Raw genomic sequence first — 16,211 nt, 5'->3', positions numbered from 1 at the left:
CCAGAAAGAAACGAGTGTATAAGTAAGTTGAGGAGGAAAGTTGCAAATAGCTTTTGTCCCATCTTGGTATTTGGTAATCAAAACCCTTGGACTTTGGAAATCACACATGAGCCATAAGAATTATTTGTGATTGCTCAGACATCCATAGCAGATGCAGATACTCATTTCAGGGTCACTTTATGGTAAATATATGTGCAAAACACAGCTGTTGCCAAAAAAGCAAAAAACAAAAAACCCATAGCCCAATTTATTCTAGATATTTTCAGTACATGTCTCCTAGGGGATCCATGATCATGCCAACAGCTGTGTCTCAAGAGTAACTGGTCCTAAGCACTATCTTACACAGAGCCAATTACCCAGTCATAAGCCATTTATAACTATTGCAGTTTATGACCATGTTAAAACGTGCTCTAAGGTGCAAGAATAGCACCCAGTTGACTGGGATCAGCAGCGAAAGGTAGGCAGCTGTTCCCTGTAATAAGGTTCACTGCATCTTTTTCTGCAAGGAAGGAGCCACCTCCCTGCCACTCTCCCAACACATTTGGCAGATAGCAGCATTCTTTGCGTCCTCTCGTCTGTTTGTTCCTTGCCAGACTTGCAAGGTCGGCTATCTGCTCTATTTTTATAAAGCATAGCACAGACCTGTATTATGTTCAGTGTGTGTTGGTTGCATCAATATCATTGCCACTATTATTAAGGAAAAATTGAACTTTAAAAGAGGTAGAAGCCCACTATGGGTATGGGCAGGAAGTGGCTTCTGTGCAGTTGTAAGTACTACATAATGTGTGCTGTGATAGCCAGCTTCTCTTACAAAGTGCCATAACTAGTTCCTATCCAGTGCAGAAAATGATGCATTGCCAGTCAAACAAATATATCAGTATATATCTAACCTTCATAGGATAAGCATAGTGAGAAGCAGATGCATTGCAAGGAATAGACCATATCTTTCCCGTCCAAAGTAAGTTGACAGCAGTCCAGCTTCATGGTTGTCACTCCTGCACAGCTCTCCTGCATGTGAGTTGGCAGTGAGGTTGTGGTCCTCCAAAGGCCAGTAGGCCCCTACATCTTCAGCTGCTGCTCTCTAGTGTATCTCCATCATGCATATGATCTCACACATTCTACATGAGGCATAGAAGAATATGGCAGGAAGTAATTGATTATTTCTTGTGCTTCAGAATGTAAAGCTGACTGTGAAGCCTGCTTCAATAAAAATTTCTGCACAAAGTGTAAAAATGGGTTTTACCTACGCATTGGAAAGTGCCTTGAAAGCTGCCCTGACTGGCTGGAACCCAACAATAGCACGATGGAATGCAGCGACATTGGTAAGTAGATCATCTCTCGTAAGTGATCTATCCAATATACCTCTTCTGTGAGAATTCCTCATGGCCATATCGGTTGTGCAGATGTGCGCTTTAAAGTTAGAGAAGGAAAGCCACACACAAAAGTAAAAATACGCATTTCAGAAACACACTTTCTTTCTCATTAAGATATTTGACACATAAGCTACCTGGTTCTTTCTGTATTCATGGCTGAATGAGGCAGAGCAACCACACTGAGAGCCATGAAACAAATTATTCGTGCGAAGAGTTTATCCCCAGGCTACTATCAAAAGGTATGAGTACAGCTAATCATAGCAACACTCTGGGTTATTTCGCACCTGCTTAGTATCATCTAGAGCATATCGTTTCTTAGCTATGGGCCCATTGCTTAGTTGTATTACCTGGGAGTCTTTCAGGTTGAGTGACATAGGATTAGACATAGATATACATTCAACGCATGCATTTTCTTGCCTTACCAATTTGCCACATGGACTGCCTCCTCTATAAAACATTATAAGAATGTTGTCAAGGGTGAAGAACTGTGAAATGGCCTCATTCTGAAGAAAACAGTGTTTAATGGATCAGCTCATCCATGGCTGAACATAGTAAATGCTAGGGTTGAATTCAGTAAATGTTTTTTTTCCAAAATATCCCATTCATTTAAACTTAGTGAGTTTTAGAAGTTGAGCTTCTTAGATTGCCTGCTTAACATATTGATTCAGCAGCTCTGGTTTTCCTTCACAAGCAGGTATGAATCTCACTAACAGCTAATATAATACTGAATTAATATATCTCAAAGAGTACAGGAAATCTGAAGTTCCTGCTAATGAAATGTACACATACACTAAAGTTTTCCAAGAAGGAAACTACTGCAAGTAGTAGGAATTCTGTTACTAAGTTTTATGCCCTGCTTACATTTGAAACACATGATATAATCATTTGGCACCTGAGTATATACCAAACTGGTTATGATTTCCTCTACAACACTGAAATCTCAGATGATGCCGTGTTATGATTGCCAACTGACCAGAAATAAATGTACTATTCCTGTGCCAATAAGATCAGTTTCATCTGTATGCAGAGGTGATGCTTTTCACAGCACGGGAATCATTGTTATTGCCTGCTAATGCCTGCACATCAAACTGTGTTAAAGGCACAGGAACAAAAGAAAGGTTAGAAGGTGGGTAAGATGCAGTGCTAGCCATTTGCTTAGGGGCATGGAAACCACTGGTAGAATGGATTTCCCTTTCCTCCTACAAATGCATGATGTGTAATGTGTGAAAAGAATATACTGTGTAGCTTCAGCATGTCTGGGTGGCTATTTAGCTGGACTTACTTGTGTCGTGCCTCTGTTACAGTGCATTGCAAAGTTAATGAATGGAGCCAGTGGAGCCCTTGCACAAAGAGAGGGAAATCGTGCGGTTTCAAAAGGGGGAATGAAACAAGGTCCAGAGAAGTCCTACAGCTTCCTTCTGCAAAAGGCAAACTATGCCCACACACAACCGAGACAAGGAAATGTGTTGTACAAAAAAAGAAATGCCTGAAAGGAGTGAAAGGTACTTAAGATCATTATTCAGTATTTTTGAATTCCTTATAAAGGCTTTTTCATCAAAACTTCTCTTGGGCCTAAATGTGGCTTTGCTGTGATAAAAGAATCTACAAATCCACGTGGCATGTTTGGAATTTTGACTCATGACTTTTGCCTCTTTAAACAAAATATTTTGTGCATTCCCCAGAAACCATAAGAATTGTATATTCCATTTATGCTGCTGCCCAAGCATGACACTAATTCTGCAGAAGTGTCCTTTTAAGCCATCTGGAGGAAGCAGACTAGAGGATAGTAAAATATTCAGAACTGAAAATGAACTGCAACATTTACAGGTTGTGAATAGTTGGATAAGGTTTGCACAGCAACCCTATACTCCAGTCACGCCAGGCAGAACGAGGGATCACTGCTATAGAGGTGCGTGACTCAGGAATGACAGGCTGATGCCATGCAGATTGTGGGAGAGTGGCGAGGCAATATCTCCATGTCAGGCAAACGTAAAAGGAACCGATGCACTTGAGGAAATGATTACATACCCCCATGGTGGCTTCCTGCCCCACCCCACACATCATAGTGACACAGCACATCTCGACTGCATGAGCTCCCGTCTCAAAGGGAGATGCCACCCGTTCCTCCAAAGCCCGGCAGGGATGGCTCCAAATCGGCCATGTCCACTGCTCACCAGAACCTTTTTGATCACACAACACAAAGGGAAGGAAGGATGATGCATAGGAGACAGCACCCTTCTTAGGAAGGAGCTTGCAAAGAAAGTGCATGCAAGGCTCTTCTTGAAGCAAAGATTCACAGCTGACTGAGAAAGAAAAGGATGGTTTTTCTAGCCATGAAAGTAGAGGCATCAGGAAGGGTAGTCACAAGCCATCCTCAGTGGGGCAGCTTCAAACAGTTCATTGCTTCTTGGCTGAGAAGCAAGGGCAGTGAATTCAAGCCTCAGCTTGACAAATGCCAAGAAGTGTACCACTCATCTTTTTCATGCCTGGACAGCAACAGAAGCAAAAGAACAGAAGCTCCTGGACTTAAACCAACACTACATCTTTACAGAGGGGAACCCTGTTCACTCCACCATTACAGTAGACATTTATAATTTCCTATAGACCTAATCAAAGACCCAATCAGTTACACCCAGCTTAGCCCTGCAAAACTGTTCAGCTGACACAGGCAGGAGGAACGCAGGCCCCAGTTCAGGACAGAATATGACACATCCCACACACAGGCTCCCCTGGCAAAACGTGCTGTACGATCCAGTCAGGGGAGACCTGTTTGTGTGTGGGCCAAGTTCTTTTGCCACACTTCACCTTGTGACAGTCTATGTGGGCAGCCCCTTGGCCATACACACACACACTTTTTTGTCTTGTAGGCAGGCTGCTGGACAACTTCACATCAGGCCTCAGGATCCACCCTTTCCAATTCCTCCTTGCCTACCGACCATCCCATATATCGTGGCAGGTGCACCAGTCTACCTCTTTGTACAAAGTGTGCCTTTTTCTATGGTTCCTATCACCAGAGTTACCCTCTGTGTGTTCTAAAAGTGTGCCACATGAGGCTAGAGTGACGCACCCTTTGATCCCAGTGATGGTTGGTGTGGCATGTTGTGATGGGCTGGAACGTTGCACTAAATTGTATAGTCTGTCATAGCAAAGGGGTACCTCTCTTCTGTAATTCTGTGGCTGGAATGGTAGGTATTAGGCTTTGGTTCAGTGTCTTGCCATCTTTGAGAGTGTGTTCAGGGTCTGGAGAAGTGCATGATTTGGTGTAGGTCCATTTGGTGTAAGTCCCCACCCCTGCCCCACCTGCAAGCCTACTACCAGTTTGGCTCCTGCACAGATGGAACAGACATACTGATGTAGCACTGCAACAGATATCTGCACAGTTGCACTGGCATATCTCCAGAAACAGAGACTCTCAAGTAACAGAGACTCATTCCATCAGTATAACAAGGCTTCTACAAAGGTAGAGTGTAACAACTGGCAAATCTTGTGTCAGGAATTAGTCCCTTCTCTGGATTGTATGGATGGGAAAATGAGCATTAAAATATATTTTGGCTTTTAAAATGGTGATCTTGGAAAAATTTCTGAAGTTTCTAGCAGACTGTTCATTGTATTTTGCAAACACAAGAATGTATTAAAGTGTAATATTTATCCTTCCTGTTTGTTCCTCTTTGATAGTGTCATGCCTTCCTTTTGGCTATGGGCAAGAGAGCAGAAATTGATGCAAACTATTCAGTTCTGTGCTGTTTCTGTTTCTTATATAAGGGATATAATTAGTTTTTTCATAAATAGCATATGTAACATAAATGTTGAAATAAGCTGGGCATGTTTGCCCTACTATCCAGTCTTCTTGTCTGCTACTGGTTTTTGCTTTCTCCATTACTCTATTCTTAATTCTTACTGTCTTATTTGTTTGTTCATTTGTTTCCATGTATAGCCAGTGCTTTTTTTGTAAAAAAAAAAAAAGGTGCTGGAACTCCCGTCACACATATAAACATAATGGCCGCTGCCGGCAGTAAGCAGCGTGCGCCCACACACACCAGTCCCAAGATGAGCAGCAGCGGAGCCCTCACTATCAGCACGGACACAAAAGGACACAAAAGCAGCCCTCAGGCACTATGTTAATGATGTTTGCTGCTGACCTGCTACACTGACAGGCGATTCAAAATCACTTAGTAAAATCCATTGAAAATTCCATTCTGGTGCGTTCTATGACAAAAAAAAAAGCCCCATGTATAGCCCATCTTTCTGCATAAGCATCCAAGGTGGCTAACAACTGGACTAACAGTAAAAAAACTCTAAATGTGGCCACGATAAAATATTAAGATGAGGCTAAAACTAAATGTTCAAATCAGCTCTGCGTGCCACTGGCCTGATTGACTAGTAAAAGCCCTATTTAAGAGTTCTGCATCTCAGGGCTCTAACCTTACCCTGTCCTTGTGAGTTCCCATTACTAAGGGCGATTTTTTGAAGAGGAGAGCCTCTTGTATCATGATGACTCTTCACAAGGTTCTGGCCTCTGGTTTTCCAGCCTCCACAGATGCAGGCAACTTTCCTCCTCAGAAAATTCTCCTCCAGGAGTAGTAATGCATAAAGGGAAGGTGGTGTTAGCATGCAACTTCCCTGAACACACTTACTGTACCAAACTGCAGCATACCTGAAATGGCCTAAAGTCTTTGCCTTATGGGGGAAGGACTGTTAAGAGGGAAATAAGCATTGTGCAAGAGCTCTTGGGTGACCTCCAACTACTCTGTCCTGCACAATGGCTATAAAAAGGCTCTTCTGACCTTCGTATGGGAGTGAGCTGTAGCCTGGTTACACTGTGCTTACTCCAGTTTTTCTGGCACTAGCAGTGAGCTCAGTCACAGAAACTCCAAGCATAACTGTGGAGTTGGAAAGACACAGCCTGGCCAAGCATCTGTGTGTGCAAGACTCATAAGAGCAATTCCAAAAGCCTGCAGACTGGAATGGGGCCTGAGGTTTGCAGCACCTGCCAGGAGTCATTGAAACCATTTCCACCACTTATAGTAGTGCTGCAGATTATTTAAATGGATGCTGAACTGTGTGTTATCAGGATCACTGTTATGGACCCCAGAGAGGTCCACCTAGTGCCGTCGTTATTTGTTTTTCGGCGCCAGGCTAAGACCTTTTTATTTAAAACTTATTTTAATTGTTAATTTATCTAACTAGGTTTTTTAAAAAAAATTTAGCCGAGAATGCACTGAGGTTTTATTGAGGTTTTATTGCACTGGGGTTTTATTGTATTGGGGTTTTATTGTGTTGTTATTTATTGATGTTTTGTGAGTCGCCCCGAGGCTTTATTGCGATGGGGCGGCATAGAAATGTTTTAAATAAATAAATAAAAGGTGAGGGGGTCATTAGCACAATGCTCTGCTGAGCAAGAAACTGATTTGAAGACCACATGCTATAATGGTTTGCATGCCTTCCTATACTTCTGGCCTCTTTTCTGCTAAACCACAGTAATTTGAATTGCTTTTCCCCTCTCTGGATCCTTCCTTGATTTTTATCTGTGGATGAAACTCGCAACAAGTGACTTGCATGTGGCAAATTAATTTGATACACACCATTATTAAAGGGCTCCCAACAGCTCAGCATATTGATGTAAATTCCAGAGATGTGCTGAATGTGCTGGGAAAGCATCATCATTTGCTATTTAAAGACTCCACAAACTTTCCACCAATTTTTCACTAAGTTTTTAAAAAATAAATGTACTTAAGTAATTTTCATGTTCCTTTTGTGGTTGCCTTCTGCAAACAGTCTGGTTTGTACTGGCTAGAATGCGATTTTCAAGCTTGTTTGCACTGAATGTTTGCAGGAAATTAATATTAAGTGTTCGCACAGATTATGATACGAGCTAGAAAGTTATCTTATGGGAAGTGCCTGCACATCCACTTTCAATCCATACCTTTCAGTTAGCTAGTTGGGACACAGAGAAGAGAATATGGGAGTATAATTTGCTGCAAGGATTTTTTTTTTTTTTTCATTTGGTGGTTGCAACTGTAGAAACCAGGAGCAGTCTGAAAGCAGTCATTGCTCTTCAGCAGTTCGGTTGTATGCATGGAAGGATGGCTGGTTGTGCATGATACAGAAGGACTGATGGAGCATTTTCTTATTTATTTATCACGTGCATATCCGGACAGAGAGTGCAACACCCTGAAGACATAAATATGGCCCCTTGCCCTAGACCTCCAAGGGCTTGGGAGGAATTTTAGCCCAGGTCCTTCTTGAGCAAGGCCTGCACACTGGCCTCTGAGACACAGGGTGCCTCTACACATAGACCAAAAAGGCAACTATTTATTATTTATTATTATTATTTATTAAAACATTTCTATGCCGCCCCTTGCCGAAGCCTCAGAGTGGCTCACAACACAAAATAAAATACAATAAAATACAAAAATAACAATATAAAATTAGCAATATAAAATAAATAACATTATTATTATTATTATTATTATTATTATTATTATTATTATTATTACATTTTTATACTACCCATAGCCAAAGCTCTCTAGGCAGTTGACAGCAATAATCATAGAATCATACACTCAAGTCACCCATCCCACTTCTGCCCAGGCCTGACCCTGCTTAGCTTCCAAGATTAGGCAGGATCAGGCACTTCAGGCTACATGGATATAAAAGAAGTCACCCTGGCCAGATAAATAAGCAAATATTGTTAACAATTAAAATGACGCTTAAATAAAAAGGTCTTCGCCTGGCGCCGAAAAACAAATGACGGCGCCAAGCGGACCTCTCTGGGGAGCGCATTCCATAGATGGGGCACCACCGCAGAGAAAGCCCTCCTCCGAGTACCTACCCTCCTGATTTCTTTCACGGAGGGTTCCCGGAGAAGGGCCTCTCCTGCAGATCTCAAGGGGCGGCCGGGCATATATGGATGTAAGCGCTCCTTCAGGTAACCAGGACCCAAGCCGTTTAGGGCTTTATAGGTCATCACCAACACCTTGAATTGGGCCCGGACTTCAATGGGGAGCCAGTGAAGCTGACGGAGAACTGGAGTCATGTGAACATAACACCCCATCCCCATCAGCAGCCTGGCAGCTCTATTTTGAACCAATTGAAGTATCCGGACCGTCTTCAAGGGTAGCCCCACGTAAAGCGCGTTACAGAAGTCAAGGTGGGAAGTCACCAGCGCGTGTGTCACTGTCGCCAGGCAGTCGTACTCCAGGTAGGGGCGCAGCTGATGGATCAGCCGAAGCTGAAGGAAAGTGCTCCTCGCCACTGCTGTCACCTGAGCTTCCAATGAAAGCTCCGGGTTGAGGAGCACTCCCAAGCTGCGGAACTTGTCCCTAAGAGGGAGTGCAACCCCATTCAGGACCAGGTCAAATCCACCCTCTCCGAAGCCCAATCCGCCAACCAACAGGACCTCCGTCTTGTCTGGATTGAGCTTCAGTTTATTGGCCCTCATCCAGCCCATTACCTCGGCCAGGCACTGGTTCAGCACAGCCACTGCCTCACCTGGATTGGTGGAAAACGAGAGGTAGAGCTGGGTATCATCAGCGTACTGATGATTCCTCAGCCCACACCTCCTGATGACCTCTCCCAGCGGTTTCATGTAGATGTTAAACAGCAAAGGGGACAAAATGGACCCCTGCAGTACTCCATGGCATAGCTGCCATGGCGCAGAGCCATAGTCCCCCAGCACCATCTTCTGGAATCGGCCATTGAGATAGGAGCGAAACCCCTGCAAAGCAGTGCCTCCGACCCCCAATCCCGCTAGCCTATCCAGAAGGATACCATAGTCGATGGTATCGAAAGCTGCTGAGAGGTCCAGGAGAACCAACAGGGACGCACTCCCCCTGTCCTTCTCCCTGCACAGGTCATCATACAGGGCGACCAAGGCAGATTCAGTACCGTACCCGGGTCTGAAGCTGGACTGAAATGGGTCTAGATAATCAGTCTCATCCAAGAGTGCTTGGAGTTGTCCCACCACCACCCGCTCTAACACCTTGCCCAGAAACGGGATGTTGGCCACAGGTCTATAGTTAGTGGCCATCTCTGGATCCAGTGATGCTTTCTTCAGGACCGGTCGGACTGCCGCCTCCTTTAAAGGGGCAGGCACCCAACCCTCCCTCAGAGAAGCGTTAACCACCTCCAAGATCCAGGTCCCAATCCCGTGCTTGGAATTATTTATTAACCAAGACGGGCAAGGGTCCAATAGGCAAGTGGTGCGACGTACTTGTCCAAGCACCTTGTCCACATCATCAGGCCGCAATAACTGAAATTCATCCAATAATTCTGGACCAGACGGCAGCATTGGCGTCTCCCCAGAAACCTCTGATTCATTAGTGGTGTCCAGCTCATGACAAATCTGAGAGATTTTCTCCCTGAAATGCCTGGCAAAGTCGTCACAGCGGGCCTTTGAGGGTGGAACCGGATCTTCCTTAGGACCCGAGCAAACCAGGCCTTGCACCACTCGAAAAAGCTCCGCCGGACGGCATTGTGAGGAGGCAATGGAAGCGGAAAAAAACCTCTTTTTCGCCGCCCTCACCGCCACAGTATAGGCCCGATAGTGGGCTCTCAAGTGTATTCAGTCAGATTCATCCCGTGATCTCCTCCACCTACACTCTAGTTGTCTCCCAACCCGCTTCATCGCCCGCAATTCAGGAGTATACCAAGGGGAAGAGCGGACTCTGCCCGGTGGGAGAGGGCGCTTGGGAGCGATCGTGTCTACAGCCCTGGTCATCTCCCCGTTCCACAGTTCGACCAGAGCCTCGACAGGAGCACCAGTCTTGTCAGCTGGAAACTCCCCCAGGGCCTTCAGGAATCCATCCGGATCCATCTGGCTCCGGGGGCGGACCCACACAATCGGGTCCGCACCTTGCAGAGGGAGAGGTCGCTCTCAAGCACAAACCTCACCAGGAAGTGATCTGACGATGACGGGAGTCAAGCATAAATTCTTCACCCTCAGACCACCCTCTTCCTGCCCTGTCGAGAAAACCAGGTCCAGAGTGTGTCCACGTTCATGGGTCAGGCCGGAGACATGTTGAGACAGCCCCATGGCCATCATGGAGGCCATGAAGTCCTGAGCCGCCCCGGTCAGACCAGACTCGGCATGGAGATTGAAGTCCCCCAGGACCAACATCCTGGGGGTCCTCAACACCAGGTCCGAGACGGTCTCTGTCAGCTCAGGCAGGGAGACTGTTGGGCAGAAGGGTGCACAGTACACCAACAGAATCCCCAATCTGTCTCGGTCGCCCAACACCAAGTAGAGGCACTCCAGCCCTGGTCTCGAAGGGACCGGAAGTCCCGTGAGAGAGATGGAGGCTCCGTAAACCAAAGCGACCCCCCCTCCCCTCCCCTCCGGGCGTGAACAGTGCTGAAGCAGATACCCGGGCAGGCACAGTTGAGAGAGGGCAACATCCCCCCCCCTCCCACCCAGGTCTCCGTTATGCAAGCCAGGTTGGCCCCCTCATCCACAATCAAGTCATGGATGAGGGAAGATTTATTATTGACCGACCTGGCATTGAGCAGCAGCACCGTCAGGCCCGAGGGGCGGTTGACAAGACTACCTGGCACCCTCTGGCTGGAGGCAAAACCAGAAGGAGGGATAGGTGTCAACCATCTGTCCCTCCTTCTTCTACGCGGACACGTTAAGCCCCCACTGCTGTTACGTCCATTGCCCAAGACCACGCCAATGGCGGCGCCCGCGCACTCCCCAGGAAACATAAACGTTGACATGGCCAGGGATGACTCCATAAAAACAGATTAAAATAGAATAAAATTATAAAAGCAATTAGAAACTCCCCCTTCCCTAACATTCAACGGCAGGTGGGCCAATTTCAACAAAAGCCCCTGGATAGCCCAGCCCCCCGCTTGGCCCCCAAATGGCCCCCAAACGGCGGCGACCAGCATAGATCACTCAAATCAGCTTCCAGAGGCCATGAATGGGTAGCCATAGCTAGATCTAGAAGTCAGTGTGCAGCTTCTATAGGGTGAATCATCTCTGGCTTCATCACACTCCAGTTGAAATAAAGTTGGAAAGGGCATTGTTTTAAATCAGAAGGTTTTCAGTCTTTGTCTTTTGGGGCCCTTGTCTGACAAGAGTTTTTTATACATTTCAGATGGTTCCTGGTCATATTTTAAGGTGCATGCATTGCCTTGGCCAGCCAGATCTCCCCCTTAATCTGTCTGAACTGAGTCTGGGACTGCAGCCAAGAGTACACCTAGTGCAGTGGCATATTGGTAGTGGTGTGCAAGCTGTCTTATTTCAGGGAAGCTTGTCTACCACTCCTGAATTCCTTGCTGAGAACTGCAATTCTGTTTCCAAGGACCCTCAGGACACAATGAAAACCACCAGTCTGAGCATGAGTATGTGGTGCAGCTTTGTTGTATTTTTAAATGCCAGGAGAAGTGATCCTAAATAGGGTGGGTGATGGACAGATTTATGGTAGATGATCCACCATTTCCAGAGCTCCTTCTGTCTTCTGCCACCCAGGGCAAGAGTGTGGCAGCTTTTACCTTTCTTTCCCTGTGGATCTGCCAGTCCTCTCACCACTGATTACACTGGAAGGCAAAATATCAACAGGAGCATGAGAGTGATGTAGATAAGGATCTGCTCTGGGATCATGTCTGGAGAGCAAATCGGCTTTGGATCCAATGGATCCAAGGCTGCCTCCAGCATGCCACTGGGTCTTCCTGATTTAGCACCTAGGAGCAGCAGTATGGATGTGAGTATAAAACATTAGGCAGGTGTTCCACAGACTCCTGCAGAGGGCATGCCATGCACCGGCAAAGCTCCTTTCCACTGGCAAGGGAAGTAGCTGCCTCATTAACACTCCCCATTCCCTGAACACCAATCCAAGGGGATCAGAATTGTTGCTTTAGGTTTATACATGCATTGGAATCCATATACAGATTTCTGTTGGTTTTTTTAAGAGAGAAAGGCCAAAATTCTGGCCACATCTAATAGTTTTATTTATTTGTTCAAATCAGTTCATCTGTCCCTAATTAGTAAAAGTGTCCATGTAGAACGTCCAAGATATTTGTTGACCAGATTGGTTAAATAAGCAGTGGATTCTTGTGTACACAGAGTCCAGTCGGATGTCCTATTGGACTTGCAGTAGATTTTCTAGAACACTGTTTAACTAAAATTCGCAAAGGCGAATTGCCATGGTAGCTGTGGTGCTTGCTGAAGACAACACAACACAATACCAGCAGGCTTAAACTATTAAGTGCTTAAATTCCTCTTATTTATGCCCACTCACACATCACACAGATGCAGATGCAATGAATGGAATAGGTTGCAAAGAAAAAAAGGACTACTTATTGAGTGTTTCTGTGGAAGGTATTGTTGTGTAATTCATCTCTGTACATTTTTCTTTATGAGCACAGAATCATTAATGTTCAGTAAAATTGCTCTTGAGAAGGCCAACACAAGCAGCATAATAGGCTTAACTAAAGTACAAAAGTCTGCAATCCTGTGCCCCTCCCCTGGGAGTAAGCCACCTTGCTCACAGTGGAATTTACTTATGAGTAAAATGTATGCATAGGAGTGGGCTGCATAGGAAAAGGGTGAGATATGTGCCACAATCTATGTTGGGTATATATTGCTCCCGCTGACAGTCATAATCTCAAAGGTGTCAGGTAGATAATGGTATTGGGCCATGCTGAGTGCTTTTTGCAATGACCCTCATTGTTCAAGGCAAGGCCTACGGCGACCTAGAGAGGACCTTCTCAATTCCACAAATACACTAGAAAGGTCTGCCTGGTGCTACTTTGTCGGCTTTCTGGCACTAGGCAATTTTTTCTTATTTTTCCAGGACTTTTAGATGTGGCCCTTAGGACTTCCTTGAGCCATTTTAGTTTTTATGTTTTGTACAAGTTCTTCTTTCTATTTGTATTTTTTAAATTTATATAATTTTCCTGGGAACATCTACCCCAGAAGCCCTTCCAGGACTCAATTTGCTCAGGAGCATGTGAGCTCAGCTTTGGAATCTATTTTCAGTACCGGTCTCCAAGCTAAGGAGCATGTGATGGAATGTGTTTCTCTCATCTTTGTATCTTAACAGCCTTTCTTTTGCTCTTCATACAGGATGGGCCAAAAGTAGCTATACAGTACTGATTGGATAATGGAGGACCTCGCACTGTAGACAAATTGAAGGTGTTCATCTCAGAAGCATTTATTGACCTTGATGCTAATTGGAATTTGTGTCACAGTGTTGGGAGCAGGTTGCAGGAGCATTGCAACATTGATGGAGGGCATTTCAAGCACCTAGAGGACTAAACATGACCTGATCGGTACTGTATACCTTCTTGTGCCCCACCCTGTATTAAGAAGTTCTAATTGCTTCCCATTCCTCATGCCCACAATTAGTCAGTGGTTGGAAGCAAAGTAAGCCACGGTGACCTCATTCCTAACCAACCTCATTTCTATACTTATCCATACTCTATGCAGAATTACCATGTCGTCCAAGCCTGCCAAGAGTGTGTGTCATGGGCACTTTCTAAACCATCCCAGAGCCCCATCACTTGCAAAGTAGTTCCGAAGCCACCCCTGCTTCCACCTCATCAGGTTCAGATTATAAGTCAGCCTAGGCAAAGCACAAGTAATTGTGGAAATGAGGCAGCACATGATTGGCACATGCAGGTCGGAGAAAAGAAGCTGTCATGGCTTTTTTCCTTCTCTGATGGTGTGAACCTAACCAGTGCAATGCAGTGCCCAAGCAGTTACGCTTCCTGCCTCTTATTCTGCCCTTCCCTTCCCAGCTGAATTTGTGTGACGATGCAACAGCTTAAATAACCACGGTTATTCTACTCCAAATATGTCTCCACATCTGAAAATCCTAGCTTAGTGGATTATCCCAATGGTTCCACTTTATACAAAGCTAATGAAGTTGTCATTTCTGGATTAATGAAGACCTTCTCTGTCAGAAATGGATGTCATCATAAGATGAGGCTAGAACAGTATATGACCCATTGCTACTATCCAAGAAGTCAAACATAAAAGGCGTAATGCAAAATCTGTAGTCACCAACATTCATTTCATAGAAGCTAAATTTTTCTTTTAATCAAGCAATAATGATTTCAATATTTTAATTACACATTAGTAGTAGCCTCAGCCAATGCTTTGCCAAATGTCAAAGGGAAGGGAAGGGAAGGATAAGGGAGAATGGCTGGGAAGAGGTAATGCATTGGGTCCCAAGAAGGTATGCATTGCAGCAGATGGAGCCTGTGACCGTAAAAGAGCTAACACGGCTCAGAGCCACAAAGCCACATCTTTTTGGTAGCAAGATTGCTAAGAGGAAAGGCTGCTGCTAACCTTCAGATATAAACCATGTGTATTGAAGAAGGTGAGGCATTTTCCTCCCATTCTGTTTTGTTCCCCCCCACATTAAAAATATTTGCTCTGCAAAACTTGGAGCAAGCACTGAGGCGCTTGCAGCTGAGACATATCACGCCCGTATGACTCTCTAGTAACAGCATGTGAATGACACCAGTGTGGCTCCGGTTAATGCCCTTTCTGTGTGGTTATTCCCGAGGCTGCTGAGGCTTCAAAATTAACATGAAGCTAATTACCGTATCTCAGTGCTGACATTTTGCATACGTTGCTAGGTCATCATAACTTGGATTGTGTGACTCCAAGCTACTATTATAATTATGAAAATCTTGCGAAGAGTTTGGCTGGTTTTTTAATGGGTTTTTTTCTGCCAGCAAATCTTTTTTTTTTTAATTTTTGCCTTTCTGTGTAGGACTTTGTTCTTTATATTTTAAACTAAGCATGACCAGCTTCATTTGGAGTGCTGCTGAGAATTAAAATGGAGCCATCATCCCCAGTAGAACCCTGCTGTTGCAGCAGTCTGGCTTCAGTAACTTGTTTGCAATGGTGACTTCAAGAGAACCATCACAGGGCAAGAGGCAGTCCTCATGACCTCTGTGTAAATAGCCTCAGAGAGGCCCAAACATAAGTAAGACTGCGGAGGACAACTGAGAAGTTCATGCACCCACAAAGCTGTTGTTTGCTTAAGAAGTACACCTTCTGTGCCAACTGAATCTGAAGCCACTGCATTTACTGTAGTAGACGGTGGTCTAGTGTGCAGGAGACAAGAAGCCACCTTGCTAAATCACACTATAGCAAGGGTATTCTGCAGCTTGTCATTAAATATGAACCCAGCAAGAGTCAGTTAGCAAGCCTTCCACAATCCCCAAATAGGCAATGGATTCTGGGTGTCTTGCTAACCATAGCAACAACCCACCCTTGCTGATTTCACATGTAAAGACAAGCTGCAGTGAACACCTGCTGTGACCAACCCTACAGGAAGCTTGCACATAGTGGCTTCTTGCTAGTGAGAACCAAATGTTCATTGTTCTGTTTTTGTTTGTTTAGTCGCAAAGTGGTGCCCAACCCATCTCGACCCCATGGACAGTGTTCCTCCAGGCTCTCCTGTCCTCCATCATCCCTAGAAGTCCACCCAAGCCCACACCACTGCCCCAGTGACTCCATCTAGCCACCTAATCCTCTGCTGATCCCTTCTCCTTTTGCCAGATGTTCATTAGACAAGACTAAATGCATGAAGTATTTTTAAAATGCAAAACAGGAATCTCTGCAAGAAAATTCACCCACAATGGATTGTGTGAACCAGGTCAATGTTTTCCTCATCACTAGCATCAGTCAGCAATCCTTGATAAAGGAGAATTCCATTCCATGACTTTTATAATTATTGATTTATACTCCTTCCTCTTCCCTTACAAGGTTGGTGACTTTGATGGATAATCCAGTGCAAATGTAGGCTGCTTCTACCTCCACCTCCCAAATGCTTAAAGGTATAGGCAGGCATTTCTCTCAGTTGCAGTAACCCAGGTCAC

General features: G+C 45.0%; 1 protein-coding gene across 1 annotated transcript in view; it reads left to right on the top strand.

Moving 5' to 3' along the window:
* RSPO3 (R-spondin 3) overlaps positions 1-16,211 on the top strand; it is a 65,183-nt gene that overhangs the window by 31,022 nt on the left and 17,950 nt on the right. The window contains 4 exon segments of the mRNA XM_044449042.1: positions 1-22; positions 1,176-1,322; positions 2,678-2,857; positions 8,560-8,574. The exon segment at positions 1-22 is cut by the window's left edge and continues 72 nt beyond it. Of these exon segments, the coding sequence (XP_044304977.1) occupies positions 1-22; positions 1,176-1,322; positions 2,678-2,857; positions 8,560-8,574 (364 nt within the window).

Source organism: Varanus komodoensis, unplaced genomic scaffold (assembly GCF_004798865.1).
Source record: "Varanus komodoensis strain SLA01 unplaced genomic scaffold, ASM479886v1 scaffold1, whole genome shotgun sequence".
In the NCBI taxonomy this organism is placed as follows: Eukaryota; Metazoa; Chordata; class Lepidosauria; order Squamata; family Varanidae; genus Varanus; species Varanus komodoensis.
This window is presented reverse-complemented; position numbering and strand designations above follow the sequence as displayed.